Source organism: Neltuma alba, unplaced genomic scaffold (assembly GCF_004799145.2).
Source record: "Neltuma alba isolate B1F8T4 unplaced genomic scaffold, ASM479914v2 tig00012113_pilon, whole genome shotgun sequence".
NCBI classification, from domain to species: domain Eukaryota; kingdom Viridiplantae; phylum Streptophyta; class Magnoliopsida; order Fabales; family Fabaceae; genus Neltuma; species Neltuma alba.
In genome coordinates, this window is record NW_021636665.1 from 77,924 (window position 1) to 105,737 (window position 27,814).

The following is a 27,814-nucleotide window of genomic DNA, read 5'->3' on the forward strand; positions in this document are numbered from 1 at the left end:
TTTTACACATTCATAAATCATGAAAATTAACCAATGTCCGATAACAACATCCACATTAGAATTATATAAGTAATCATGACTTCGTTAGATGCAACCTCCCTTATATAGTTTCATCCGTCTAACTTAAAAGTCCATGGCCTAATTCACTCATCAGGTTAAACAAAGTCTCAGGTGCTTGGAATGTACCCAAGTAAAAGTATAGAGCATAAAATTAAACTATATATGACTCACCTCTTTGAAGAAGCACATCGGAAGGTGTCACCACAGTTTCCCCATTACCAACTAGCCACTGTTTGTTCAGTTGGTCGCATACTACGGGGTCTAAAGTTTTATAATTTCAATAAAACATATTATTACCTTATGTCTTAAATATAAGAGCTAGTTGGAAATTCAATATTATTCTAAATATAATACTTCAATTTATTTTGTCTCTTATATTTGTTTATTTTTTCAAAAATAATCCTAATGGTGATTGTACATGTTAAAAGATTTTTTATTCTGATTTAGATAATTAACAAGGATATTTTGGAAAGGACAATACTTATTTATCACTAATAATTAACTTAACTAACTTTTTTAATATTTACAAATTAGCTATTTAGCTTTTATATTAAGAATTGAATGAGCATATTTACGAAGCTTTAACTAGGTACTATTCTGGTCCTAAATATAGGATTTTCTTTGTAGTATAATTTACACTATAAAAGGGGTCTTATATTTAGAACTGGGAGTATAAGGATTCAACACTTTCACATGTCCATTGGCATTTACAATCCAGCGCCTTAGCAATTTATGAAATTACGTAAATAGACACACGCACGAAAAATGTGTTGTATCCATTTGTAAAACAAATTAAATTGTACAAGCGACCGTTAAATTTGATTTCTAAATTTTTGTTTTGACCAAGATACTTCTAATTAACGCCAGAATTATTATTTGAATTAGAGCATAAGAATCACTTAAACATTTATATTTGTAAGAAAAAAATTTTCTAACACATATATTTTCAAATTTTAATAATGTTATAGAACATTAATTTTGATTATACTATAAAATTTTATGATTTTAATTTTTTTATCACATTTTATAGAAACTTATTTATTTATATTTTTCTTTGAATCGATAAAAACATAGTTCAAATTCATCATATGGTATAAATGATGTGAGCTTGAGACATCCGATTTATCTCGCCTGAACTGTTCATCGAAGATTAAGAAAGATAAAAACAAAAAGATATATATAAACGAAAAGATTTCTGTGTTCAAACTCCACCCATTTGATCAACACAGATCTAGAAGCTACATGATTCCACATGATTACAACACATTTGATAGGTTTATGATCTATATCTTACAGGGATATATCCAATACAATATATCTGATCCATATGCTTTCATTATCTAATATATCCTGTTGAATTGGACATTTCTGCCCCATAGAATATTGTTGTCTGGAAACCCTAGAACATGGTCAGAGCTATTGCTAAAGTAGCTGTAATCTGTCATTGGAATCAAATGCTTAATTAGTTGGAAGTTTAAGAATGAACAACATATCCACATACAGAAATATTTATGTTTATTAATTCTGTATGCTTATTAATGAGTTTGAAGGAATATAATATACCCCAGTTTCATTGCTTTGGTTGATGACGGCTCACTAGATTGAGATTGCGGCTACTGCCTCAGCTGCAGATTGGTATATGGAGGATTGAAACTCCCATTTCCTTCATTCAGAACGGCTACTTCACAAATCTAATTAAGAAAACAAAACTTTATTAAGACCTCGAAAGAAAACTTGAAACACTTGGCCTATCAACTTAAATAGTACCTTTCTTAACTCTGCATTTTGTTTACTGATGAATTGCATCTTTTCATAAAGTTCAACATTTTCTTGACAAATTTGATCTCCCTGCATTAGCATCAATAAATTGGTAAGAATTTATGGGAATACCTTTCATATATACATGGCAAGATTAGAAACACAATTTCTTGAATACCTTTTGCTGTAGCTCTTTAATCTCATCAGTTAAGATTTGATCCTGCGGACAATTTAATGATCAAGTACGCTACATGTCCTGTAAAATGGTGAGATGGTAAATTGAATGAAAATTTGAGCTGAATTGAACTATCATACCTTTTTGATCTGCACACATTTTAAACTCATCTTCAGTTGACCTTCCAAATTCTTCACTTCGTTGATGCCCAAACCGGAAGGTGCTCACCCATCAATTGCCTGCATTTTCCAAAAGGAAATAAATTACTCGGGGTTTATTGCTAAATAGTTCCAGTTTATTATATTCAAAAGGGAATGAACAGTTTTTAAAAAAGTTCATGATAGTTGTGTGTTGAGATCAACATTTTGTTATCAGAATTTAATAATTCTCGTTCCAATGTATCAGTTTTACTTATTATACCTGTGCAATTCCTGCAAATGTTGAAGTTCTTGCCTCAAGATCGTTGCTTCTCTTTGCCAAAACTACCAAGCACAAAAGTGTACTATTGAATGTGAGGAAGAAGGAACGACTCTCTAACTCATAAGCATAAAGATGATTCTAGCTAGCCATGCATGAAAGCAAGCAGACTCTGATTTAGCAGTCTTGAGAAAGTTTACAATCACATGTATACAATGACATGTATAAAACATGGTAATCATGATGAAAAGGACTGTTAAGAGCAATGGTAGTTATGTTCGTCTGGCCTGTTATACTACCTCTGGTTCTTAATATAAGAGCTAGTTTTACATTCAATTTTGTTCTAAATATAAAATCTCAATCCACTTAGTTTCTCATATTTATCCTTTTGTTTCCAAAATAGTCCGTGTATTAACTGCACATGTTAAAGGTTCTATCAAATGGTAATTATAACTACTACACATGATTAGTAAGGGTATTTTAGAAAAGACAATACCTATTTATTATAAAAAACTAATTTAACAAATTTTCTTAATCTACTCAAAATAGTAAGCTACCTTTTATATTAAGGATCAGAGGTATTATATAGTTGTACTGTGTTGACAAATATGTATGTGTGTGTAATTAAGAATGGCCTACGACAGTATACAGATGTGGAACGTATGATCAATATGTAAAATGCAGTTCTTCACGTCTTCTCCCATCTTCCCTTGATCTTATTTACTGTTCTCTTTCTGTAGTAAAATCTTGCTTAGGACAAGTATATATACGCTAATAGCCATTGGAATTATATATATATATATATATATATATGATTTGTCATATCTAGTAACAAAATATGACTGGCATATGAAGAAACCTTAAAAGTATTAGAGGAATGAGGTATTTGGTGTCGTACCTTGGCTTCTGAAGCTGCATTCATGAGCGGATGTTCCTCTTTCTGTTTGTTGTAGCGCTCAATAATTGACTCCAGGGTGCCCATAAGCAGAGAATTTAATCATAAGATGAAAATCAAATCTAGTTTTAAATATGCAAATGGGGAGGCTTTAGGGCTCAAATGGAGGGGAACTAGTGTTATATATGAGCTGCTAATAAATAGACTTCTCAGTTCTGAATTTTGGTTTCTCCTTTTCTTTCTCTAACTGTGCATATGTTTTGTTCTTTAATTAGGCTACCGTATAAATTCATGCAAATGATCATTATATGTATGGCGAGACACAGACCAATTATACACACATCCCTACGGGAATTGAAATGCATCTTTATGACTTATTAAAGTATTTCAATTCTTACAAAAGTAAAGAAGTTTACATTACCAACAAAAGTGGCTTCATCAAGTGATTTAAGGCTTGTTTACCTTGATAGAGTCTTGGGTTAAAGTATTGTGTATTGGAAAAAAAAATGTTTGTCCGTAGAAATTAGTGTAGCCATTTTATCAACTTTTATATGACTAATTCAATTTCAATTCAAATTAAGAGTTGCGAGGATACGCTTGATAATTTTATATCTATATGTTTTTCTTTCAAGGAAATACATAATCTTAGAATCACATCATTATTTAATTTGAATTTGTAAGTTGTTTTTATTTAAAACAGGTTAACCCACGCGATGCTAAGGCCTCTATTCTGTATAGTTAGATATGGGTCATATTATAAACAGCTTTATTAAATTTTCAAACGTATTATAATTCTACACAATAATGCTATCTTTAGAGCTAACTCTTCATGTAAAGCTTATTTGCACTACAAATAACATTGTTTATCCTTTTGGAACAATGCACCATACATTATATTAAAACACAAAACTCAAGTCAAGTTCATGAATTTACAAGCGCACATATATTTATTTTAACAACTAACAATAACAACAGAACAATAAGTGTTCATATTATATAAGTGAATTTAATTACAATTGCACATACATATAACAATTAAGAATAACAAAATAACATGTGTCTATTTCAAAATTGACAAATGCTAATTTACATTACAAGATCCTATACAAAAATTTATAACAAGCCTGTGAATTTGCAAATACATACATATACACATTTTAACAACTAACAATAACAAAATAACCCAATCATACATAAGTTTTGTCTTTTATTAAAACTCAATCATACCTGTCAAAGTGGAAGCATTTAGATATGTAAGTATTACTCTAGAAACCAAACCTATCTTTGTTAACACTAACCCTAACCATGTTTCCGCTATCAGCAAACCCTTCGCTTTTCACAATTCAGAACCAACGCCTTATGTAAGTATGTATACCAAGTGAAAGTTCAAAAGATGGAGTTTTAATTAAGTCAAAACTATAAGTACTAAATGATTAATTTTTCCTGTATAGTTATACATAAGAGATGTCTTTATATGTGTGTATGAATTTGTATTTTTGCGGATCTATGTAATATATATAAGTTGTCTAAACTCTTAATATGAAGAGAATATAGATGATAGGCTCAAATCAAGAGTGATCTACGATAGAAAGAGCAAAGGTACTTAGGAGAAAAAGAGAAAAAACAAGCGTCAAAGGTCAACTCTAGATTCAGATCTCTGAAAATAACACAATTCAAACGCGCGCGCGCGCACATATATATATCAAGACAAAGCAATCATATATAAGAGGAAATTAGAGAATCAATTACAAGCTCGCATGATACACTCAAGTATATGCAAAAACTTAGAAAGTTTGTCTTAGAAAGAAACAATATCTAAAGGCATATTACATAGACGGAAAAAGAGAAACGCAGAGAAAATGCTGTGAGCTGGGCTTCTTCCGAGAAAATAAAGTAAATGAACCTGGGAACAAGTGGGTGTGTGTGTGTGTGTAGACATATATATACCCACACACCTGGAGCTTCCATATTCATAGAGCTTGTCGGTGTTAGAGAACACGATGACCCCAACTTGTGCGTCACAGAGGATCGCAAGCTCCTTTGCTTTCTTGAGCAAACCACTTCGTCTCTTTGAGAAAGTCACTTGCCTGTTGGTTATATCATCAATCCTCTTAATCGCAATCTTCCTTTTTCCCATTACTTCGTCTCTCAGATCAACCACACAAGAAATCTGGTAAAGCTACGAAAATTCATCAAAAGAAAAACAAAAACGCCATTCTTGAAGGAATCGGAGAATAATTTGTTCCAAAACCACACATGTAACTTGAGGGAAAAAAAGAGAGAAAGAAACAAAAGTACAAAATCGAAATACACAGTGCTTATATGCTGGACAAGCTGGAGGAACTCACGGAATAATAGTGGGAGGAAGAAGACGGCGAAGAAACAGGTTTGTCTGGGAAGGTCCTAATAAGAGAGGCTTTTTAGTGAATGATGCCCTTCGAATACTTAATCTTGAAGGCTTGGGATAATAATAATAATAATAAAAAATAGTCCCATAGCTAGGCATATGAGATGACATAGAGCATAGAGGTTTGGGCTGTTGACTACCTGTAACGGCCGGGCAGTGGCCGTTAAATCATATGATGGGTGACCTGAGCGATTTGATGTTATACATGTAGTCTCAGATGGTCTATGATGTTACACATTTGTAAATCATCAGCGTTAACTAATACAAACATTCAAAATGAAGTTATACAAGTACTTATGAAATGCTATCTGCTCTATAGTTTTGTTCATTCTTATCCAGTTGACCAAACTCATAGACTAAACGTAAAGTCCACCACAATTCAACCCACACATCGGATTAACCAACCTCTCTAGTATACTCGAGACTATCTAGCTAAAGGCATAGAATCCAAGATCGGATTATGGCTGAAGCCATGGGCTAAATAGACATTCACAAATCATTGTTATCCTGTTGGATGGTTGAAGCTATAGGCTAAACTTAAAGTTCGCAATGCAACCCACAAACTTGATTAACCAAGCATTCTGGTTAGCTAAAGATATAGAGCCCAAGATCATACTATGGTTCTCCTTCTTAATTAAAGAAGCAAACTAGCTCTTATAGGCTCGTGTTTCTCCCTTAATGATCATGTAAGTACTACCCCTAGTCTTTAATATAAGAGCTAGTTGACTAATTTGAGTAGATTAAGAAAATTTGTTGAATTAGTTATTTATAATAATTAGGTGTTATCTTCTCTCAAATACCCTAGCTAATCATGTATTAGCTAAAACTATCATTTGATTGAATCTTTAACATGTGCAACTACTATAAGGACTACTTTGAAAAAATTAGATAAATATGAGAGACAAAGTAGATTGTGGTTTTATATTTAGAACCAAATTAAAAGTCAAACTAGCTCTTATATTAAGGACCAAAGGTAGTACGAAGGAATGAAGTCATACAAAATGGCCAACCAGCGTGCATACCACGTGGTAAGGCTAATTAAAAGTCTTCATCTCACCTGAGCCCATTGACACTGCATGTGTCATTTATCAAATCATACAGACAAATACAGTTATACAAGTATGCTTAAAAGGATAAACTCTGTTATTGGCTATTAATCTACTATCACGAGCATGTTTGAAAAGAAAATAAGCTACATTAAAATTTTATAATATCGATAATATCATCGCAGGGCAACGAGCTTGCTTAATGTTTTTCTTTAGCAAAACAGATATTTTTATTAATACCAAAAAAAAGGTACAAACACTAATAGCCACTTAAGGCCCAAAAAGGAAAAAAACACTCAGAAAAGCCTAACAGTACAACCTACCACACCAACTAAACAAACAAAAAAGGAAAAGAAAACAATAGAAGCAAAGCAAATTACTAGTAGGAAACAAAGCAAACAGCTCAACCGAGGTATCTAGCCTATACCAGTTCTATCACCAACATCAGAAACCGAATAAGCATGAGCAAATTGACAGTCAGAGAGCAAGATAGCAAACAAAGGGGATGGTGGCTTAGAAAGCCATCCCACAGGTACCATACCCCTCAATGCCTTAACTGCCATCCAATGCATAGCCTTATTACCCTTTCTACTTACCAAAGCCATCTCCCAATTGCTGTTTAGAGACAAGAACTCCTAACATTTTTGGAGGATATCAGCACAACACCATTCACCTCCCTTCAAGTTCTTTCTGCACATTAGGTTGTAAAGTTCACTACAATCTGTCTCAAACACTACCCTCCTCCAATCCTTCCATGAGACAGCTTCAAAGGAAGTTAAGAGAGCCACGCTTTCTGCCATAAAGGGAGAGGAGGCTGAAATTTTCATGCCTAACCCTCCTATAAAGCAACCAGATTCATCTCTATAGACAACACTTGCTACAGCAAGACTTAAACAATTATTAAAGCTAGCATCAATATTTACTTTAATTACCCCTTCCTACGGCTTCATCCATGTCTGGCTTGATATTACTTTCACACCATGAGACTCTCTCCTTACCTTTCCTGCATTAGCTTCCCCAAAATCTCTGACAAGTCTCATTGCAGCAGCTACACAGCCACAAGCATCCAGTTCTTGCCCTTCAAATACATAACTGCATCTGCTCTTCTAAATGCCCCAGCAGATACCAGCAAAAAGTGCAACATCTTGTTCCTTAATGACATCCGAGTTCATTAACCAATTCTCCAACCACCTGTCAACTCTGAAATTCCCAATCCTATCAAATCTCAAAGCCAACAGTGATCCATACCAGCAGCTCTTCGTCCAAGGGTAGAGAAAGAGTAAATGCTCAATAGTCTCAACCTCATTTCTACAAACTAGACAAACAGAATCAGGAGCACTTCTCTTATGGAGTAGAGCTTCCTTGGTAGCCACAACGCCATTAACCACTCTCCAGATGAAATGAAGAACTTTAGGGGGCATCTTGATCTTCCATATACCACTCCATAAATTCATTGAAGGAGAATATGAGCTACAGGGTTTATCCACATTCTTTATTGTCTTCTTCTGTAAAGCCACTTTATACCCAAGTTTGACCACATACTCACCATTTCTATTTTTTAACCAAATCAGTTTGTCCCTCATATCTATAAGAGGAATTCTAACTTTTCTAATATAAGCTTTATCTTCTTTAGTTAAGCAGTCCCTTTCCCCATCAAACCACCATTCACTATCCCTCTATATTGCACTCTCGGATTCTTCATCTCCTCATTTAGATCCCTGGTACTCAGCTTTGAATAAACCATATCAGGGAGCCATTTATCTTCATAAACCTTAATACACTCCCCCCTTCCAACCCTCCAACATAAGTCCTGGACCAAAAGTTCTCAGCCTTCCAGAATGCTAGACCATCCCTATGAAGCCTTACTACCTTTTTTTGCTTTTAAAAAGCTGCTTTCTGGAAAATATAGACCCTTCATAATCCTTGCCCAATGATCATCCAGATTCTGAATAAGTCTCCATGCAGTTTTTGCCAGCAAAGTAGTGTTGAAAGCTTCCAATTCACAGAACCCTATATCACCCTCCCCTTTAGTCTTACTTAACCAGTTCTAGGACTTCTAGTGCACTCGACCCTCCTGATTCTTCTGTCCCCACCAAAAATTAGATACCACTGCATCTAGTTCAGCACATGCCTTCTTGGGGAATTTAAAATAGGACATAGGAAAAATATTGTGTTGTATTTGCCCCCGATTTGATCAATACCTCCCTTCCTCCAAAAGTGAGAAGTTTCTGTTTCTAACCCTAAAGTTTCAGATTCATCTTGCATTTGACAAAAGATAAAGATTCACACTTTGACCTTCCCCAAATCATTGGCATGCCAAGGTACTTTCCTGGATTATCACAAGCTTCAATCCCCAACAACTCATACATAGTTTGCTCCTGGTCCATACTTGCATTTTTTGAGGGGAAAAAATGCAAGACTTGTCAAGGTTAACGAACTGTCCAGAAGCCTCACAGTAGCAATTTAGTGTACTCTTCAACAGCTCACAATTCTTCTTTTCAGCATTGATAAAGAACAATGCATCATCAGTAAAAAAAAAACAATGAGACAAAATGGGACAGGTACCAGCTAATTTAATTCCTTTTAGCCTTCCTCTATTGATAAACCATTGAGTCATTAAGGAGAGAACTTCTGCCACCAAAATAAAAAGATAGGGAGACAAAGGATCTCCCTGCCTAATTCAACTCTCCATATTCAAATCAGAAACTTTTTTTCCTACTACCATTAAGCTCAAGCTAGCTGAAGAGATGCATTCCATCACCCAAGTAATCCACTTCTCTCTGAAGCCCATTTTCCTCATCACCTCCTCAATAAACCTCCACTCAAGCCTATCATAAGCTTTATTCATGTCAATCTTCATAGCCATTTCTACCTTATTTCCTTTCTTTCTATTTTTCAAATAATGAAAAGCCTCATGAGCTAAGAAAATATTCTCTTGAATCAGCCTGTCAGCTATAAAGGCTCTCTAAAACTCAAAAATTATTCTTGTCATCAAATTCCTCAATCTGTTAGCTAGGATCTTGGAAATGACTTTATACACAAAATTGCATAGACCAATTGGTCTGAATTGTCCCACAGCCACTGCATTTTCAACCTTAGGAATCAAAACAATATTAGTACTGTTAATCGGCTTCAAACTAGTATTGTTTTCAAAAAATTTCCCCACCGTCAATATCAATTCTTCATTCACAATTCCCCAAGCTGTTTGATAAAATAAACCTGAGAAACCATCAGGTCCAGGGGCCTTATTACCATTTAGTTGAAAAACGGCACTTCTGATTTCTTCTGTGGAGACTCTTCTTTCTAGCAACATATTATCTGCTTCTGTCACGTTCTTCTCAACGAACTAAAGAGCCACTTCCAAATTCCTACAACTCTTGGAAGCAAACAACTCATTGTAGAAATTAGTAAAAGCATTACTAATTTCATTTTCATCATCAATCCATCTTCTGTCACTTGTCAACAGCCTAACCACCTTATTTCTAGCCCTTCTTCATATTGTACTGGTATGAAAGAACTTAGTATTTTTATCCCCACTCATTAGCCAGTTTATTCAAGGCCTCTGCCACCAATATTTTTCCTCCCATTCCCAAGCTTCTTCAATCTTCTTTATCAGATTTTCAGCTTCATTTCTGCTTTCTGCTGACATTTCCCCTTTTCTATAAATTTCTAACTTAACAGTAAGCTCCCCTATTAGTTTGCGTGCGGTAGGGAAATTAATACTTCCCCATCTAATCAAGGCTTTTCTACAATTCTCTAGCCTCTTAACAATTTCCTGCACTTTATTATCACAATCATATACTGTTATTTCCCAACTTTCACTTATAGTAGGCTGGAATTCTTCATGCTCGGCCCACACTGCCTCAAACCTGAACAATTTGGGAACTTTTGAGTGCTTGAACTCACAGCCAACCACAAGCAAATGGTGATCAAATCCTACTGGCTCCACATGAGAAACAACTGCATTGGCAAAGATATCACAGAATTCAGTATTAGCTACAGCTCTATCCAACCTTTCCTTCACATGGTTAATACCCACTCTACCATTGCACCGTGTGAACTTTAGACCCTAAAAGCCCAAGTCAAGCAGCTGATAGTCAGCCAGCATGCACTAAAAATTCATAGCCTTCCTCTCCTCATGTCAATAGGTAGTCACCCACATTTTTCATCACTAGAAACCACATCATTAAAGTCACCCATGCAAATCCAGGAGCTAGAGATGTTTGTTGCAAAACTTCTCATTTTATTCCAAACTACTAGCTTACCTTTATTTGGTGGAGAACCATAAACAAAGGTAACATAATTTGGGATCCTCAAAGTGTTAGAGGACATACTAATATGAATGATGTTTGCTGAATGCGACCAAACATTGATCATCACCTCCCGAGTCCACCATAGAGCTAGCCCACCTCCCCTTCCTTTAGGCTCCACATAGAATTCTTCCTCCATATGACACTGAATTCTTAATTTCTTCAACTTTTCTTTCTTATTTCTTGTTTCCATTAGGAAGATTACTGAGGGTTTATACTTGAGGCACTCCTCCCTCAGTTTTTTGGCTGTCAAGGCTCTTCCCAAACCTTGACAATTTGAGGATATGAGTTTCATAGCTCCTTGGTGGCTGTTTAAGGCCAGTCACCAAGACCTTTAGTGTCGTCAGAGCTTGATTCCACACTTCACACACACTTCACAAGCTTCCCTTTCCCCTACTGTTTCTTTTGATGTGTCGCTTTACAGCCCCCACACTTCTTCTTATGGGAAGAATAGTCTCTTTTTTCGTCTCTATTTGCATATTTCCTGGAGAATCATCAAAACATAGCCTTCTCCTCTTCAGGTTTAATTCATCTTCCTCAGTTTCCAATCCTCTCTTCAGAATCACGCTCCTCAATCCTGCTGTAACTTCAGACATAGGCGACACAGCACCATAAACAACTATTGCTTTAGACATATCAACTGGAACCTTATCAGGAGAATCTGTATTTGTTGCCTTGTTCCATCCCCCGATGGTATCATCTACAATTTTCTTGTTGATCACAGAAGCCTCATTTTTCAAATCACCACTTGAGACCTCAGCAACAGCTATTTCTGTTTGTTGACCCTTTGTTTCATCATTTTTCATAGGTGTTATCTTTGTAGGCATTTCAATCTTCTTGCCATTTTTTCCTTGGTCACTATCATTCCTCTTTTTTACTACCAGAGTAGCTCTCCCTTTTCCTTCATCTTCTGTTAGGAATTCCTCTTTACTACTACTAGTCTGTTTCTTCACCCCTGCTTCATACTCTTCCTAGCCTTCCATTTCACAAACTACAATATCTTCAATAGGCCGTGGTACCTGAGTACTCAACCAACTGCCAAATCTTCTTTTAGTGTCGTCAACCTCATCAGAGTCAAAGGAACAGTTCTTCTGGTTATGACCAATCTGACCATAGCAGTAGCAGAATTGCTGTAACTCTCATATCTGATTTTAATCCACACTGGATCTAATCCTGGTCTTGGCGTCCACATACCAGTAATTAGAGGCTTACACAAATTCACTATTACTCTTGCTCTTAAAAAACCTCTAACTAGCAGATTATCTCTCCTCGGATTCTCTATCATCATTACATCACCAATCATCGAACCAAGAATTCTAACATTCTCAATATCCATGGCTCCTGACAGAAGATCATGGAATTGAATCCAAAACAGGCAGCTGTAGAAGTCTACTTCACTAAATATCATAAATTCTTGCCAAACCTGAACATTCAATAGCTGACCTTGAATTGCCCAAGGTCGTCCTCTCAGAATCCTCAACTGATCTTCTTTACGGCGGAATTTGAAGATGTAAGAATTCTGATCAACCTCAATAATTTCTAGATCCTCAGTTTTAGGAAGATTCCAGCCCTTCCTGATCATTTGAATAACCGTCAATCTATTCAGATTCCTGATCAACATCAGCTTGCCAGCTAATGCTCCACCATAGAACTTCCTCTGCCTCGGAGATTTCCATACCAGCTTCGCTTCTAGTTTTCTTCCTCTTAGCTCACCAATCTCCGATCTATCCATCGAATCCTCTATAACCCTCAAGCACTAAGAACCTCACACTCCAAGATAGAGCAATGAACTCTAGCTCGGAACTCTCCTTGCTCCATCGCAGTGGGCGGTGAAGATCACACAGCGAAAGGCAGCAAGTAACTGCTGTAGCTAACTCTCACAGGGGGAGAGAGAAGCTCTGGAGAGAGAAACTAACGAGCTTGCTTAATTAAGAAGCTTTAAGTAAGGTTCAACGATTCAATAGTTAACATATTTTAAAATTCAGCCGCTTCAGCAATTTATGAAATCATATATAGACGCAGACAAACATATATGTGATATCCATCTACGTAATTACACTAAGAGATCTATAGCATTTTATCAAACGAGATATTTTTTATTTTTGAATTACGTTTAACGAGAATAGTTTGCTACGTTTGCATTCTTCTCATTTTCTTGCCAAATGTAGAGCTAAACTAGAATAAATCTCCGTACACTGCCAGGCTTTTGAATTTTTCTAATGAAATAAAGATTGTCAGCAGAAAAAAAACACTTATAAAATCGACTGACATATACAGTAAAAGAAATAGGAGCTGTGGATTTATGGATTCATGTTTATGATTAGTATATATTGATTTGATTAAATAATAATTAAAAAATCTATCAATTTCCATGTTTACTTTAACAATTGTTTTATACATATGAATATATAACCAACCAACTCATCAATATACTACATAATAAATATATATATATAACGTTTTTTGGGGGGGTCTTTTTACTCTCAAGACCTGCAGAGTCTATAACCTTATTCTTCATCCTTCATATCAATAAGAAAAATATATGGCTAGTTTTTATATATTCTCATCGCAAGAATGTATCAATAAATTATAAAACAAAACCCTAGAGGTTAAGTCCAATAAATTAGAGAAAACTGAGATTGAGATTGGCAAACATATTTGAAACTAAAGCCCTAGGCAAAAAAAAAAAAAAAACACTGATTATCTTTAATTTTCTGTATTTTTTCTTTCATCGGCTGCATGAATTTTTTCTTCCATATTTTGTAATTCAACTTCTTATTTTTAAAAAATGTTTGTAAGTAAGTTCTTAATCTTAATTTCTCCAAATAAATTATGAAATATACAATGCAAAGCCCTGTGATACCATACGCATGCTTGTCATAAGGTCATCAATACCCAAGAGGGAGGTTGCAATTTTTAAGACGGCAGGGTTCACTTTTACTTTGTCTAAACTCTGATGATTAAAAAAAAAGAAAAAAGACTGCACTATGCTTCATTATATTGTTGATAATTGATTTTAAAAATTATTTACTTATTTATTTATTATTAAATGACAGGACGAATCGAATAGTAATTGCTCTTGTAAGTTCTTAACTTGCCTCATTTCCCTGTTTAATTAATTGGTAAAATGTAAATTGGCAATAACTTGACTGCTTCATATAATTTATTATGCGTTCACATTGACAATCTGACAGTTTGGTTCTTGGCTAAATGAGTTTAAAAAAAAAATCCACAATTTAGTATTTTAATTATGTACATTTTTATTACATATACTTTATATGTCCCTATAAAGTTATTGAAGTTTGATTTAAACTTCCGATGTACCTACATCGGTTGGTATATTATTGTTTATTTACTTATAAATATTGTTTACTGAAAATGTTTGGCAGAAAGTAGCTAGACTGATTATAGCTTCATTGCTACACATAATTTGTTATTCGTTCACACTTGCGTTCACATTGACAAACTGACAATTTGTTTCTTGGGCGAAGTAATAATTAAACAATCCTTGATTTAGTATTTTAATTATGTATATTTCTAGTACATATGTTTTGTGCGTTCCTATGAAAATATTGAAGCTTATTTTGACCGTCGAATGTACGTTTGCTATACTGTTCATTTACTCATAAATATTTGTCGATTCTTAGGTACTCTTGTTATTTGAAAATTTTTGTATTGTACTTGTACATAGTTATTTACATGGTCAAATTTGATGAGATAATTTGTCCATTAGTAGGTATGAGACGTTATTTTGTCCTTTGAGAAGCTAATAAAGAAAGAATTAAGTCAGGATTTCATTGACAATTTCCATTATTTTCTTATGTTTTTTTCCCCATATATTGGACTTTTGACATTATAAATTAGTTATTAATTTAGTCTTAATTGCGAAGGGTATTTTAGAAATTTTAGTGCTTAAATGTATATTTTTATTGAATTTTAATTCCTAATATTTTAATTTCCTTCGATTATGATCTTACATGATAGTATGACAATTGCATCTATGACCCAACTAATCAATTGGAGAGTGGAGATTAATGTAAGGGCTTATATTGCACAAGAGGAAAGAGACTAACCCTGAGGACACACGCGTCAATTCCCATATCGTTTCATTTAGTTTCCCTTTTAGATTTATTTTTAGACTTCATTAGTTATCAATTTGATTTTTCTTTTAGGTTTTATTAATTATAGTAAGGACTGGAATGAGTAATTTCCGATATTGTACCCTTTTTTTAATTTTTGGTCTGCTATAGCAATTTGTATATATTGTATGGGGGTTATTATGCTATACAATATAATGTTGATTTGGAAAAAAAAATCATTATTTCGGTGTGGTGTAAATAATGTTGTTGTTATTATACCATGCATATTGATAAATACGAGTTGGACTAATTATTGAACTAATAATTAGTTAAATATCTTTATGTAAGATTCTCCATATGCGAGAAGAGTGAGCTTCCCCCCCCCCCCCAATTTGGACTTGGGGCCTCTAATGTTCTTTTTTCCAATGTTCTTCGTAGTGCCTCCAACCTTCCAAACATGTTTTTCCTTCTTTTCTTTATTTAAGACCCCAAACCCGACTTGATATTGAGCTCCTTAACAAAGATATTGCTCTTTTCTTATATGCAAGTTGCTTGTACGACATTTTCGCATACCAAGACAGGAATTAAATTGATAATATTTTTCACATCTGCCCCTATTAAAGAAAAGGTTCTAAAAAATACGTTGTACATTATCTCTTGCCTGTTTTTATTACCGTATTCAATAGGAATAAAATTGGAAAAAAAAAAGTCATTAGTTACCCTATAAGTGACTTATATCTAGATTCAAACTTTTTTCCTATAAGTGAGTTGCATATGCGAACAGAGCAGTATATGCAAACAAAGATTCTTCGGTGTCCAAATTCCATTCATTTGATCACATCAAACATTTGATGGCTTTAATATATTTATATAATTTACAGAGATATATCGAATGTGTCTGATCCATATATAACAGAAACATTTGATTAAATATGCATTGATGCTATTCCTGATGAGTTTATTATCTAATAACTATCTTTTTGAATTAAAACATTTATCTCCCCCTTAGAAATTGAAACCTGATCTTCCAACAGCAAAGTTGTTGTCTGAAAACCCTAGACTGTCAAAGAGCTACTGCTAAAGCAGCTGTAATCTGTCATAGGAATCAAACGCATGTAATTTTAAGAATGAACAACACAAAAATATTTATGTGTGTTTGTGTGTATTCAAGCTGTAAATTTATTCACCAGTTTGAAGGAATACGATATACCCCTGTTCCATTGCTTTGGTTAGTGGCTCACTAGATTGAGATTCTGGCTGGCTCAGTTGCAGATTGAATCTCTCATTTTCTTCATTCATAACCCTTGCTTCATAAATCTAATTATATAAATAAAAAAAAACTTCATTAAGCTTGTTCATTGGATATGCGCGCGCGCGCACACGCACATATATACGCGCACTTGTGAGAGGAGTAAATACTTTGAATGAAAAGATGAATATACGGTCTAACTCCATAAATTTTTTTTATCAACTCAATCACCTTTTTTAACCCCGCATTTTCTTTACTAATAACTTGTATCCTTTCATAGAGTTCAACATTTTCTTGACTGATTCGATTTCCCTACAATATAGGATCAATAAATTAGTGAGGATTTGTGGAAATGCATTTCATATATACACGGCAAGATCAGAAACAGAATTTCTTGAATACCTTTTGCTGCAGCTCTTTAATCTCATCAATTAAGATTTGATCCTGCGGATAACTTAATGGTCTGAGTTGTTAAATTGAATGATGAGATGTTAAATTGACTGAAGATCTGAGTTGAACTGAACTATCATACCCTTTTGATCTGGACACGTTTTAAACTCATCTCCAGTTGATTTTCCAAATTCTTCACTTCATTAATGCCTAAAGCAGAAAGTTGTTCACCCATCAATTGCCTGCATTTTCCAAAAGGGAATAAATTACTTGGGGTTTATTGCTAAATAGTTCCGGTTTATTATATTCAAAAGGGAATGAAATAATTTTGCAGTTTTGAAGAAAGCTCATAATAGTTGAGTGGGTTGGAAAGTAGTGTGTATTGAGATCAACATTTTGTTAGCAGCATGTAACAATTCTCGTTCCATTGTATCTGATTTTCTTCTTACCTGTGCAATTCCTGCAAATGTTGAAGTTCTTGCCTCAGGATCGTTGCTTCTCTTTGCCAAAACTACCAAGTGCAACAACAGATATATATCAAATAAATACAGCAGAAAAATGTTATATTGAATGCAAGGAAGAAGATCAACGGTGGATGGTTAAGGTGGTAGGTACTTTGGGCCACTTAGCTAGAGGTATCAGGTTCAATCCCTGGGCACAAGAAAAACCCTTGGTAGGAGATTCTTACCCCCTTAACTGTCCGTTTGATATGAGGTAAATAGAGGGGAGAAAATTTTCAATGATCTTGATTTAAAACATTAAAGAAATGGGGTTAAAAGCTTTTAATTAATTTTTATTACTCTATTATCTTACATCTTCTCTTTATTAAAATCTTAAAACCCCACTTCTTCAATTTTTTAAATTGAGCTCATTAAAATTTTATCTCCCCTCTTCTCCCCTTCCCTCCATTTCCTTCACACCAAACATAGGGTAAGGGACTTTAGTCATGTCCAGCAGAATTAGTTGGATTTTAGATAATAGGATCCAGATACTAACGGCTCCATTGTAGCCAAAAGAAAAAAAGGAAAGAAAAGAAAGAAAGAACATAAGGAAGAAGTAATGAATATCTAACTCATAAGCATGAAGATGATTCTAGCGAGCCATGCGTAGATTACATGGTCCACATACTCACATTGGCCAGATATAAAATTCCGACATAGCAAGCAGACTATGATTTAGGTAGCAGTCTTGAAAGAATGTTTACAATCACACACATAAAACTCGATAATAATGACGAAAACGAGTGTTGAGAGTAATATGGTAGTTATGTTCGTTTAGTCTGTTATATATAGTTATCTTGAGAAATATTTTAGATTACTTCCAATCCTTAATATAAGAGTTAGTTGAAGATTGAATTTGATCCCAAATATAGACTTCAATCCATTTTGTCTCTAAAATTTATAATGTTTTCTCTAAACTATCCCTATTGATTGTAACTTGTAAGAGATTTTCACTAATAGATAGTTAATAATACACATAGTTAAAGAGGATAGTTTAGAGAAGTCAACACATTTTTATTACAATTACCCAATCTAACTAACCTTTTTAATCTCCCAATATTAGTTGTCTAGCTCTTATATTAAAGACTAAAGGCAGTATATAAGTAAGGCCTATAACTACAGATGTGCAATGTATATAGAATCAACATATGGACTGCGGTTCTTCACCTCCTCTCCCATTTTCCCTTGACAGGTGCAAGAATATACAACCACACTTACATTCGCAATTATACATGATTTATGGATATCATTACTTGAACAGGACTTATAAATACTCTAAAATTATGCATTTTTTTTAAAAGCTATTAAAAAATTGAAAATTACACTATTTGATCGCCGTGAGATATCAACATTTGGGAATATAATTGAAGTTGGCTTTAGGGCATTGGAGAACAAGAGAGGGAGAAAAATATTAGAGGAACAGCATTTGGTCTTGTACCTTGGCTTCTGAGTCGGAATTCATGAGTGGATGATGATGTTCCTCTATTTGCTTAGTGTATCGGTCAATAATTGACTTCAGGCTGCCAATATTAAGCAAAGAATCCAATCAACCAAATGAAAATTAAATTAAGTTTTTGTCAATATACATTACGTTTGTGAACAAATCAAATGATACAGAGTCTTTGCAAATATTATCTTCTGTCCTTAATATAAGAGTTGCATTATGCACAAGCCATGAATAATATGCATGCATGACTCATTCATTAAATTACGCAATACACAGAGAAATGTATCTAACTGTAAGCAACAATTGGCTGCCTTGGATATACATAATTTTAGAATTACATCATATTTCATTTGAATTTAAAGGTTACGTTTCATTCTTCTTCTTTTTTAACTTAAAAGATAATAAGGTCTCTATACTATATACATATATATGCGTCTTATTATATAAATAAATACGGCTTTATTGACTTTTTAGATGTACTATAATTTTACATTTATACTTGATTCCTCATCTTTATGCAAAACTTGTTTGTACTACAACTAATATTGCATATCCTTTCAGAACAGCGGACCACACGTTTTATTGAACTCACTCATATCTCAAACCATGTTTCGATTTAAAACCAACCTTAGGTTGATACACACACACATACCCACATTAATAAAAATGAGTTGCATCAAGTAAAAATTCAGCGAGTTCTAATCAAGTTAACTATAAGAACCAAATGGTTAATTTTCCTTATATAGATATAAAAGAGATATCTTTTTATGTGTGCATGTATTTGTAGCTTTGTGGATCTATACATGTATCTATGAAAGCTAGCTAGCTACAAGTGCGCCATGGCAGTGCAGATCAATTTAACCAGAAAAGTTTGCCAGTCTGGTGAGGGATTAATTTGGATAGTTATTTTACAGGAAGCCAAGTGAAGTTTGTTCTCACTAATTTACCTATAAGTATGTCTATATATATACTAGCTCCTGTCCTAAAATATATAATTAGGACAGGAGCTAGTATATATATAAATAATTTACACGAGTTATCTTACATAATGTCTTAAATTAAAGGAGACCCACAATAGAAAGAACAAAGGTAGGAGAAAATCAAGCGTCTGTTACTGGTAACATCACAATTCAGACAAGGGATTCTGAAAATAACACCATTCAAACGCAAATGCATGGATGTTGATCACACACACACACACACACAAGCAAGGATATATGAGGAGAAAAAGGGAGGAAAAAAACAGAGAAAACTAAAGCATCAATTACAAGATCTCATGATACACACTTGAATATATGAAAGTGGGAAATACAAATAAAAAAGGTTAACTTCATCGAGTACGAACAACCACACACAGTATCTGACAGAATATCATCACATTCACGAAAGTTTAATTATCTCAGAAAGAAACAAGATCTAAAGGCATATAATCGAAGATAATTAAGCTGGGAGAAGAAAGAGGAACCTGGAGCTTCCATATTCATAGAGCTTGTGGGTGCTGGAGAACACAATAACACCAATCTGTGCGTCACAGAGGATCGCAAGCTCTCTTGCTTTCTTGAACAGACCACTTCGTCTCTTTGAGAAAGTGACTTGTCTGTTGGTTGAATTGTCAATCCTCTCAATCGCAATCTTGGCTTTTCCCATTCCTCTAGGGTTTCTTCTATACTTCCCCTTCCAGATCAACCACACAAAAATTCATCAGAAAAAAAAAATCTCAAACAAAAACACCATTCTCAAAGGAATCGGAATATGTATAATATGTTCCAAAACCAAAGATATTACTTAAAAAGGAAAAAGCCAAAAAAAAGAAGGATCGTAATCAAGAGTGCATATATGGTCGATGGTACTCACAGAACAGTTGTAAGAGGAAGAAGACGAAGAAACAGAAGAAGAAGGAGAAGGAGAAGACAGGTTTGTTAGAGAAGGTCCTAATGAGAGAGGCTTTTTTCCCCTTTTAATGAATGATGCACTTTGAATACTTATATTTGCTAAGCTCAAGTGGGTTTTGTTTTGTCCGCCTCGGTTCCTGTTTTTCTTGTGGTATTTTTAGGGCATTTCTAATGTATCATGAGTAGATTAAGAAATATTTAAACAGCAATAGTTACTCCAGTATTAAAATATAACAATTTTTCTTTTACCAAAAAAATATAACAATTTTTTTAACTTTAATCATGTTTAATATTTATACTTTTCATAACAAAACTAACGATAAATGAAGCACAAAATGATACATTCATACTAAAATTATTGATGTGGCTTATAAATAGAATGAAGAAAAACATAAAATTTTTCTTGCTGCCCTATAAATAGGATCATATGAGTATTATTTTTAACCTAAAAAACGTTTTTAATATTTGAATGGAGGTGCATTCAGTACCCTGACCTATTTTTGAGGTGCACCCAGCATCCTGATCCATTGTATGATGCATCCAACATGCGAATATTATTTTTTTTGGTACATCTAGCACTCTAATCTAATTGGGATGTTGGCTATAACTAAAAAAATAATATTAGGGTGCTGGACGTACCAGAAAAATAAGATCAGGGTGTTAGATATATGGTACAAAAGAGTAAAATGCTGGATGCACCTAGAAAATAAGATTAGTGCGTTGATCCTTAATATATTCTTGTTTTTCATAGGCTTCTCCCCATGAGACACTCATTGAACTTGCATTTTAAACGTTTTATCTTATGATGTACCACTCTGGTTATTATTATTTGTCATTTGTAGAAAGGGATTTTGGTCATTTTTATTTGTCACCTGTACCTTTTTTAATACTTATTTCCAATTCTGTCCCTATTAATTATAGTAAAGGTGAAGAAAAAGGGAATGAGTGAAAGAAAACAAGAGAGAGAGGAATTTTGGTTGATTCCATTCATAAGTCACATTGTTAAATATTTAACATGACTTTTCTACAGCGGCATTTAATACAAGTCATTTGCGAGTTGTAACACATTTTTACGTACTTGGAAATACATTAAATTAATAAAAAATTTTAATTTTTATTAAAGTTTTTTTGTCTATTTATATTTAGAAATCATTCTTATCTCTTTTTTTTATCTCTTTTAAGTGAGAATTAAATAAAGGTGAAATTGAAAACAAATCTTAAACATATTAAGATATATAACAAATGATTTAAATAAAGGTGATATTATTTTACTCTCTATCTATTAGTGTACACACACACACACACACATATATATATATATAATGGCTATAAAACTATAAAATTCTCAAATTTTAAGACAGAACAATTGAAAAACCGCAAGTGGTTGTCACGTGAAATATCTGCGAGTGGAGAAGCTTTTTTCCTCGGACTAGTTGGGATTCAGGAAATTGTGGGGACCCTAGAAAGGGACAAAGAAATGGAAACGAATGGGAAGGTGACACGTAGGATGTTGAAAACTGAGGGCGCTTATATTTTGTAGCCTTCAGGTGAGGTACGAGGCGCGCGATAAGCACCTACCGTGGACATGACTCTGACCGGACAACTCAATATTCAATATAGAAATTCGGAAGTCGCCTTCCAGATCCGTTGATATTTTTCCCTTGAGCTTAGGATATTAATGTACTCCTTCAATCATTAATATAACACCTATTTAACTAATTTAATTAAATTAAAAAATTTAGGTAAGTTAGTTAATTATAAAAAAATATGATGTGTTTTTCTTAAAACACCATAATATTTTTTTTAATATCCTCTCTCCCTCTTTTACTTGTTTGAGGGAGTATCATAGAGATAATTTTAAAAAAATATTAATAAATATGAGAAATAGGTCTTATTTTTAGGATCAAAATTAACTTAACAATTAAGTCCTATATTAAAAACTAGAGGAGTATCTATTTTCCCTTCTACTATTGTACAAGCTTAAAAATTAGATTCAACACATTGATTTTTCTTTTTCGGATTCCCCTAATATTATTTGTACTGGACCTCTTAGGATGGTTAATGTAATTAAAAACATAACATTAGAATGTTGGTTGTACTAGGAAGATAAGATTAAGATAATGCATACATTTGAAAAATAAGATTATGATACTACTAGATACTCCCTCTTTTCCTTTTTATAAGCAACATTGAAACTCATCATGTAGATCAAAATGTTAGTTAACATTAGTTAAAAACAATAAGTATGTAGAAATTAAAAGTTCCTTCGCTAAAATGCCGTTATTTATGGGGGGAAAAAGTATAAGAGAGAGAATAAAAAATTATTATAATAAAGAGAATTATGGAAGAGAGAGAAGGATGACAGAGAGATGATGAGTTGAGAAATAAGATAACAAATATATTGAGTATTAAAATAAGTAATTAATGAGGGCAAAATATAAAATTTGTTACAAAAATTGAAGACAACTTGCAAATATTGCTTATATTTAGAAACAAGAGAAAGATGGTAGTTGTTGATTATAAAATGGGACAGAGGGAGTACGTATCTTTACCCTTTTTATATAATTATTCAATATTTAATGTTATCATGTTAACCCTAAGAATTGTTGAATTCAATTAAAGATAATTTTTCTAAGGTTAAGGTTCATCAACACTTTCAAATATTTTTTTTTAAATGCATCCAGATGTACCATAGCTCATCCAACACTTCAAAATAGTTTGTTATTCATCCTACACTCAAGCATTTTTTAAGGTACATTGAGCACCTTAATTTAGGATTTAGACTTTAGGTTTCATGGTATTTATAGTGTTTGATACACTTAAAAAAATATTTCTGAGAGTTAGGTATGTCACAAAATACTTTGAATTACTGGATATATTTGACAAAAATACTTTACAATGTTGGATAAACCACTAAATATTTTAAGGTATTGAACACAATTAGAAAAATATTTTAAGGTACTCAAGAAGTCTGAACCGATGTTTCTACTATGATCCTTTTCTAAGAAATTTTTCTCGCCAGCCGTTTTCTAAGCATATTGTAGAAATAGATACGTGTAAAGAAATCTAATTGACATGGTAAGAAGATTAAAAGTCCTCTTATTGGTTGTGTACAAAGAAATAACCGGTCCTTCTTTGACCAAGTTCCCTTTTCCACCCAGTTGTTTGGTTCGAGGGAATTGGAGGGAAAATTTTTCCAAAAAAAAAAAAAAAAAGTTAGTGAGTTTAACTTTTAAAAATGAGGTGAGGTGGACAATTTAATTAAATTTTTATAATCTCAGTTGTCTATATATTTTTTGAAAATGAACTCATTAATATTTTTGTCTGCTCGCTCTCCCTCCCTCTGACCAAAAAAGGGTAAATGGGTGATAACGTAATTATGGCAAATTAACCTATTATACAGGTATACTTCTCCATCCCTTATTAGAAGATTTAATTTTTCGAATTGGTTTCTTCCTATTTATAAGATTCTTTTTAGGTTTATCTAAACAATAAATATATTTTTACCTACTTTACCCTTAATTAATATACTCTCTCTCATTGTCTTTTTTCCATACATTCTGTCACATTTTGTTTTTTCTTACTCACACTTATCCACTTATAAATGAGGACATATTTGGAAACAAAGGTACATTTTCGATATATTTATTATTTTTAACTAATTTTAATAATTGTCTTAAACTACGTAATATAGTTAAGTGGATGTTATAATAAGGGACAGAAGGAGTATCATGGAGCTGAGCTATCATCATACTCATGTTTACTAAAATTCCTTTTAGAAATAGTGCTAATGAAAAAAAAATATTTTGAGATATTACTTGAAGTTGAACTGCCCTTAATTGTCGCTTTGGGGTTACTCCAAAAATTAACTGAATTAATGCAATATAGTGCAAAACTCGGGTCGTTTCACTTTGAGGAGCCGAAAACGAAATTAAATCCTAGTAAACGAATGCAAGTAACCTAGACTATAAAAAGAGATTTTTGATTTTGAAAAGCTGTTAATTAAATACTACGAATCAAATTGAAATTAAAATACTTTTTTTTTGTTTTTTTATAAAAGTGATTAGGATGAATGGAGATTAAAGAAATGAAAATGAGACACACAAATAACACTGATAAAAATCAATCCTCCAATTCAACAATGTAGGCAATCATCACTCTAAAAGATGTAGGAGTTAAAAAACAATGAATTAAGAATTATAATTAAGCTTTTAATCCAACAACCGAGCCACCTCGAGTTGCCACAAAATATTTTCCTAAAATCCCAACTTACTAACTGCAACCAGAATAGTAAAATGGGATTAAGGATGCCAAAAACCAATGCTTAATTAGAACTCTTAAATCCAAAATAACAGAATTAAAGCTAGCAAGAGACTATATGATCTAAAATTCTAAGCCACCTTAGAAAATCACAATATATTAATTCCAAAATCAATACAAATGTCATAACCACAACATTATAATTGAGATCAAAACTATAAACAGCCCAATGTCAAATACTAAGCAATAATTCAGTCACAATAATCCCCAAATAATAAACAGATTAAGCAATACAATTATCCCAATAATCAGAAAAACTATCCTAAGACCTAGGAATTGTTAAACAATTATTGAATAGGAAATTAAAGCAACTAAAACTCCCCTTTGATGATCTAAGCTCTTGCCATTATTGTTGAATCAGAGAATTGTGAAGCTAGCCTCGGTTTGCCATGAGATTCGACGCCACCAGCAATTCTCTATTGCAAACTTCCATGGAGGATATCGAAGGAAGAGTGTAGAAAACCGTCAGCTCCCCTGGTCTGCGTCTGCCGTCACTCCGTTTTCTCCCTCTCCCAGCCGCCGTCCAGCTCGCTTCAGTGTCGTGTGTGTTGCCCGCCTCTGTTTCGCTGTGGTCGCGCTGAGAAAGGAAGAAGACGAAGTCGATGATGATGACGGATTTCGGTCAAAGGAAGAAGAGATGGATGGTTTCGCCGTCGACTCCTCACTCTCTCACTCGCGCCTGGTCCAGCCGCCGTCTGTGTGTTCTCCTCGTTCAAGCTGAAGGTGATTATTGGATCTTAGGTTGGGGGAGCAAAACACAACGTTTTGCTCCCTCTTTTTATTATATTATATTTAATTTTTGAATTATATTTTTTTTTTCTTTTTTTTTCTTTTTTATTTTTAAATCTTTCAAAAACCCTGAAACAAAATTCAAAAATAAGGTAGCATTAATTGTCCTCAAAAATCAATTAATCACAATTAAACCAAAATATGACAATTTTGCCCCTATAAAATAATAATTCAAAATAAAATAAATTAAATCAATTAAGGCAAAAAGGGACCAATTAAGCTGACAAAACTCATATAAAAGATAGTAAAATATATAAAAATAATTGAGTTTGTCAACTCCCCCACACTTAGCCTTTTGCACTCTTGAGCAAAACAACATTAAAAAAGAATCCAATAGAGACACTCAATGCAAGTAAACATAAAATTAACTAAGCATGAATGTGCAATTAATTCAAGCAACCTTTATTCTTGATTAATCAACAATCATAGAATACTTCAGTGCAAAGAAATTAACACAAGAAACATAGCAGGATAAAAGAAGAGAAACATAATAGAGCTCACATAGGGTACAAGTGTTTCACTCATCTCTCAAATGGGAAAAATTTCACTCAATTCACCTAGATTAGCACCTACCATAAGCTTGTAGAGATTCTAATATCTCCACTACTAACATACCTTAGAGTCATGATCAAGGGGACTTGAAGGGTTGTAATGTTGGAAAGCAAGGTCAAATGAATGAAATGAACTAGCAAATGAAATGCATGAGTAATAAAGTATCAACTCAAAGTGAGCTTAAGTACAATCATAAAAGAACACCAAAGTGCAGATTTTAACCTTTTGAGACAGAAATCATTGCTCTTCAAACCACCATGAAATGCTTTATTTCAAAGTTATTCTTTTGTTGCAACTTATTTTCTCTCTTTTTTTTTTTTATAACTTTATTTCTTTGGCTTTTTCTAAATATTTTCTTCTCTTTCTTGCCTTTTTCTATTTCTATTTTTTTTTTTGCTTCTTTTTTTTTTTTTTTTGCATCCAAACCCAAGAAGGCAAAGATATAGATATTAATGATGTACTTTTCAAAATGAAAACCAGATGTAACTCATACAAAACATTTGCTAAAAAGTGATGAATGGAATGAAAGTGAAGGCTCAAAGGGGTGAACAAAGGTTAATTGAAGTGGTTTGTGTTTGGGTAAAGGGTTTAGAAATGAATGCCCCTATCATCTTCACAAATCTAGGTATTAAAGCAGCTTTGAAAAAGAATCTAGACAAGTTCTAGAGGTTAACCAAAACTAGGTGAAAATCACACAAGATGAGAAAGAATATATGGCTCAACAATCCTTCCATCAAGGCTTTCTCCAAGATGTTTCCTCCTTAAGAATCAAGCTATGAAATAAGGTTAATAACACTACACCAAGAGTATTATACTATGCTAATCAACTAAGAACAGAAATCACTCAAATCAAATACAATCAAACTCAGCCGTACAACATTCACAAGCATTGTGCAAAAGGATTTTAAAAGAGATGCCCAAGGATTACAAAAGTCAAGTCAGCAACAAAGTGAACAGCAACTCGCCCATACAGCAGTGCAGAACACTGAGGCGAATGAAAGCAAGAGGACATAGAAACTAGCAGCAAAATTCTCAAGCAAGAATCACTCTCAAATCATGTGATGCAATTCAAAAATCAACCAATAAGGCAAAGAAGAGAGCAATTATAGCAGCAATACTTAGGAAACAAGATCAAATCCAAAGGCAAATTTTTTTTTTTTGGTTTCTTGTTTTTTTTTTTGAAAACAAATCCTAACAAAACATAACACTTACTCCCCCACACTTAATCCTTGCATTGTCCTCAATGCAAGCTTAGACTAAAGATATGAACAATTGGAATCTCAAAATGTGCAAGGACAAGGTAGGGAAAGTACTGCATGCAACTAATAACAAACAATAAAACAAAACACAAGCTACCTTTTACTACTGGCTATGCCCCTCCCCCACACTTATCTCACAAAACAAGCAAGTAATTCAAAAGATAAGAGTTAAGGAAGGAAAGGGACAACCTTTAGAACGAAATCTCTTCAAGCACTTGTAAGAGAAGTTCTCATCCCGGATGAGAAACATATATCTCTTTAGTGTGGTC

At 33.4% G+C, this 27,814-nt stretch overlaps 2 protein-coding genes and 1 pseudogene across 2 annotated transcripts in view; all 3 read right to left on the reverse strand.

Annotated features, from left to right (window-relative positions):
• Positions 1-1,482: 1,482 nt before the first annotated feature.
• Positions 1,483-5,442, reverse strand: LOC114722760 (MADS-box transcription factor 23-like; annotated as a pseudogene).
• A 10,589-nt stretch (positions 5,443-16,031) lies between these two features.
• The window catches only part of LOC114722765 (MADS-box transcription factor 23-like), a 60,432-nt gene continuing 48,649 nt past the window's right edge, over positions 16,032-27,814 (reverse strand). The window contains exons 6-8 of the mRNA XM_028908859.1: positions 16,628-16,708; positions 16,335-16,464; positions 16,032-16,240 (exon numbers count right to left, since the gene is read on the reverse strand). Of these exons, the coding sequence (XP_028764692.1) occupies positions 16,203-16,240; positions 16,335-16,464; positions 16,628-16,708 (249 nt within the window). The 3' untranslated portion in view covers positions 16,032-16,202. The remainder of the gene's footprint in view (positions 16,241-16,334; positions 16,465-16,627; positions 16,709-27,814) is intronic.
• Positions 16,945-20,380, reverse strand: LOC114722768 (MADS-box transcription factor 23-like). The gene is made up of 4 exons (XM_028908861.1): positions 20,199-20,380; positions 18,725-18,806; positions 17,236-17,297; positions 16,945-16,996 (listed from the first exon to the last, which is right to left on the reverse strand). Exons 1-4 carry the CDS (start codon positions 20,378-20,380, stop codon positions 16,990-16,992), a joined length of 333 nt encoding a protein of 110 aa, XP_028764694.1. The 3' UTR covers positions 16,945-16,989.

What these genes read in the sequence shown, in the direction of transcription:
- LOC114722768 (XM_028908861.1), bottom strand. Translation starts at nt 20,380, where the DNA reads ATGGGAAAAGCCAAGATTGCGATTGAGAGGATTGACAATTCAACCAAC. An exon ending in TATGAATATGGAAGCTCCAG is followed by an intron (nt 18,807 to 20,198) that starts GTTCCTCTTTCT and finishes TAATATTGGCAG; the next exon opens with CCTGAAGTCAATTATTGACC. An exon ending in ATTCCGACTCAGAAGCCAAG is followed by an intron (nt 17,298 to 18,724) that starts GTACAAGACCAA and finishes TGCACTTGGTAG; the next exon opens with TTTTGGCAAAGAGAAGCAAC.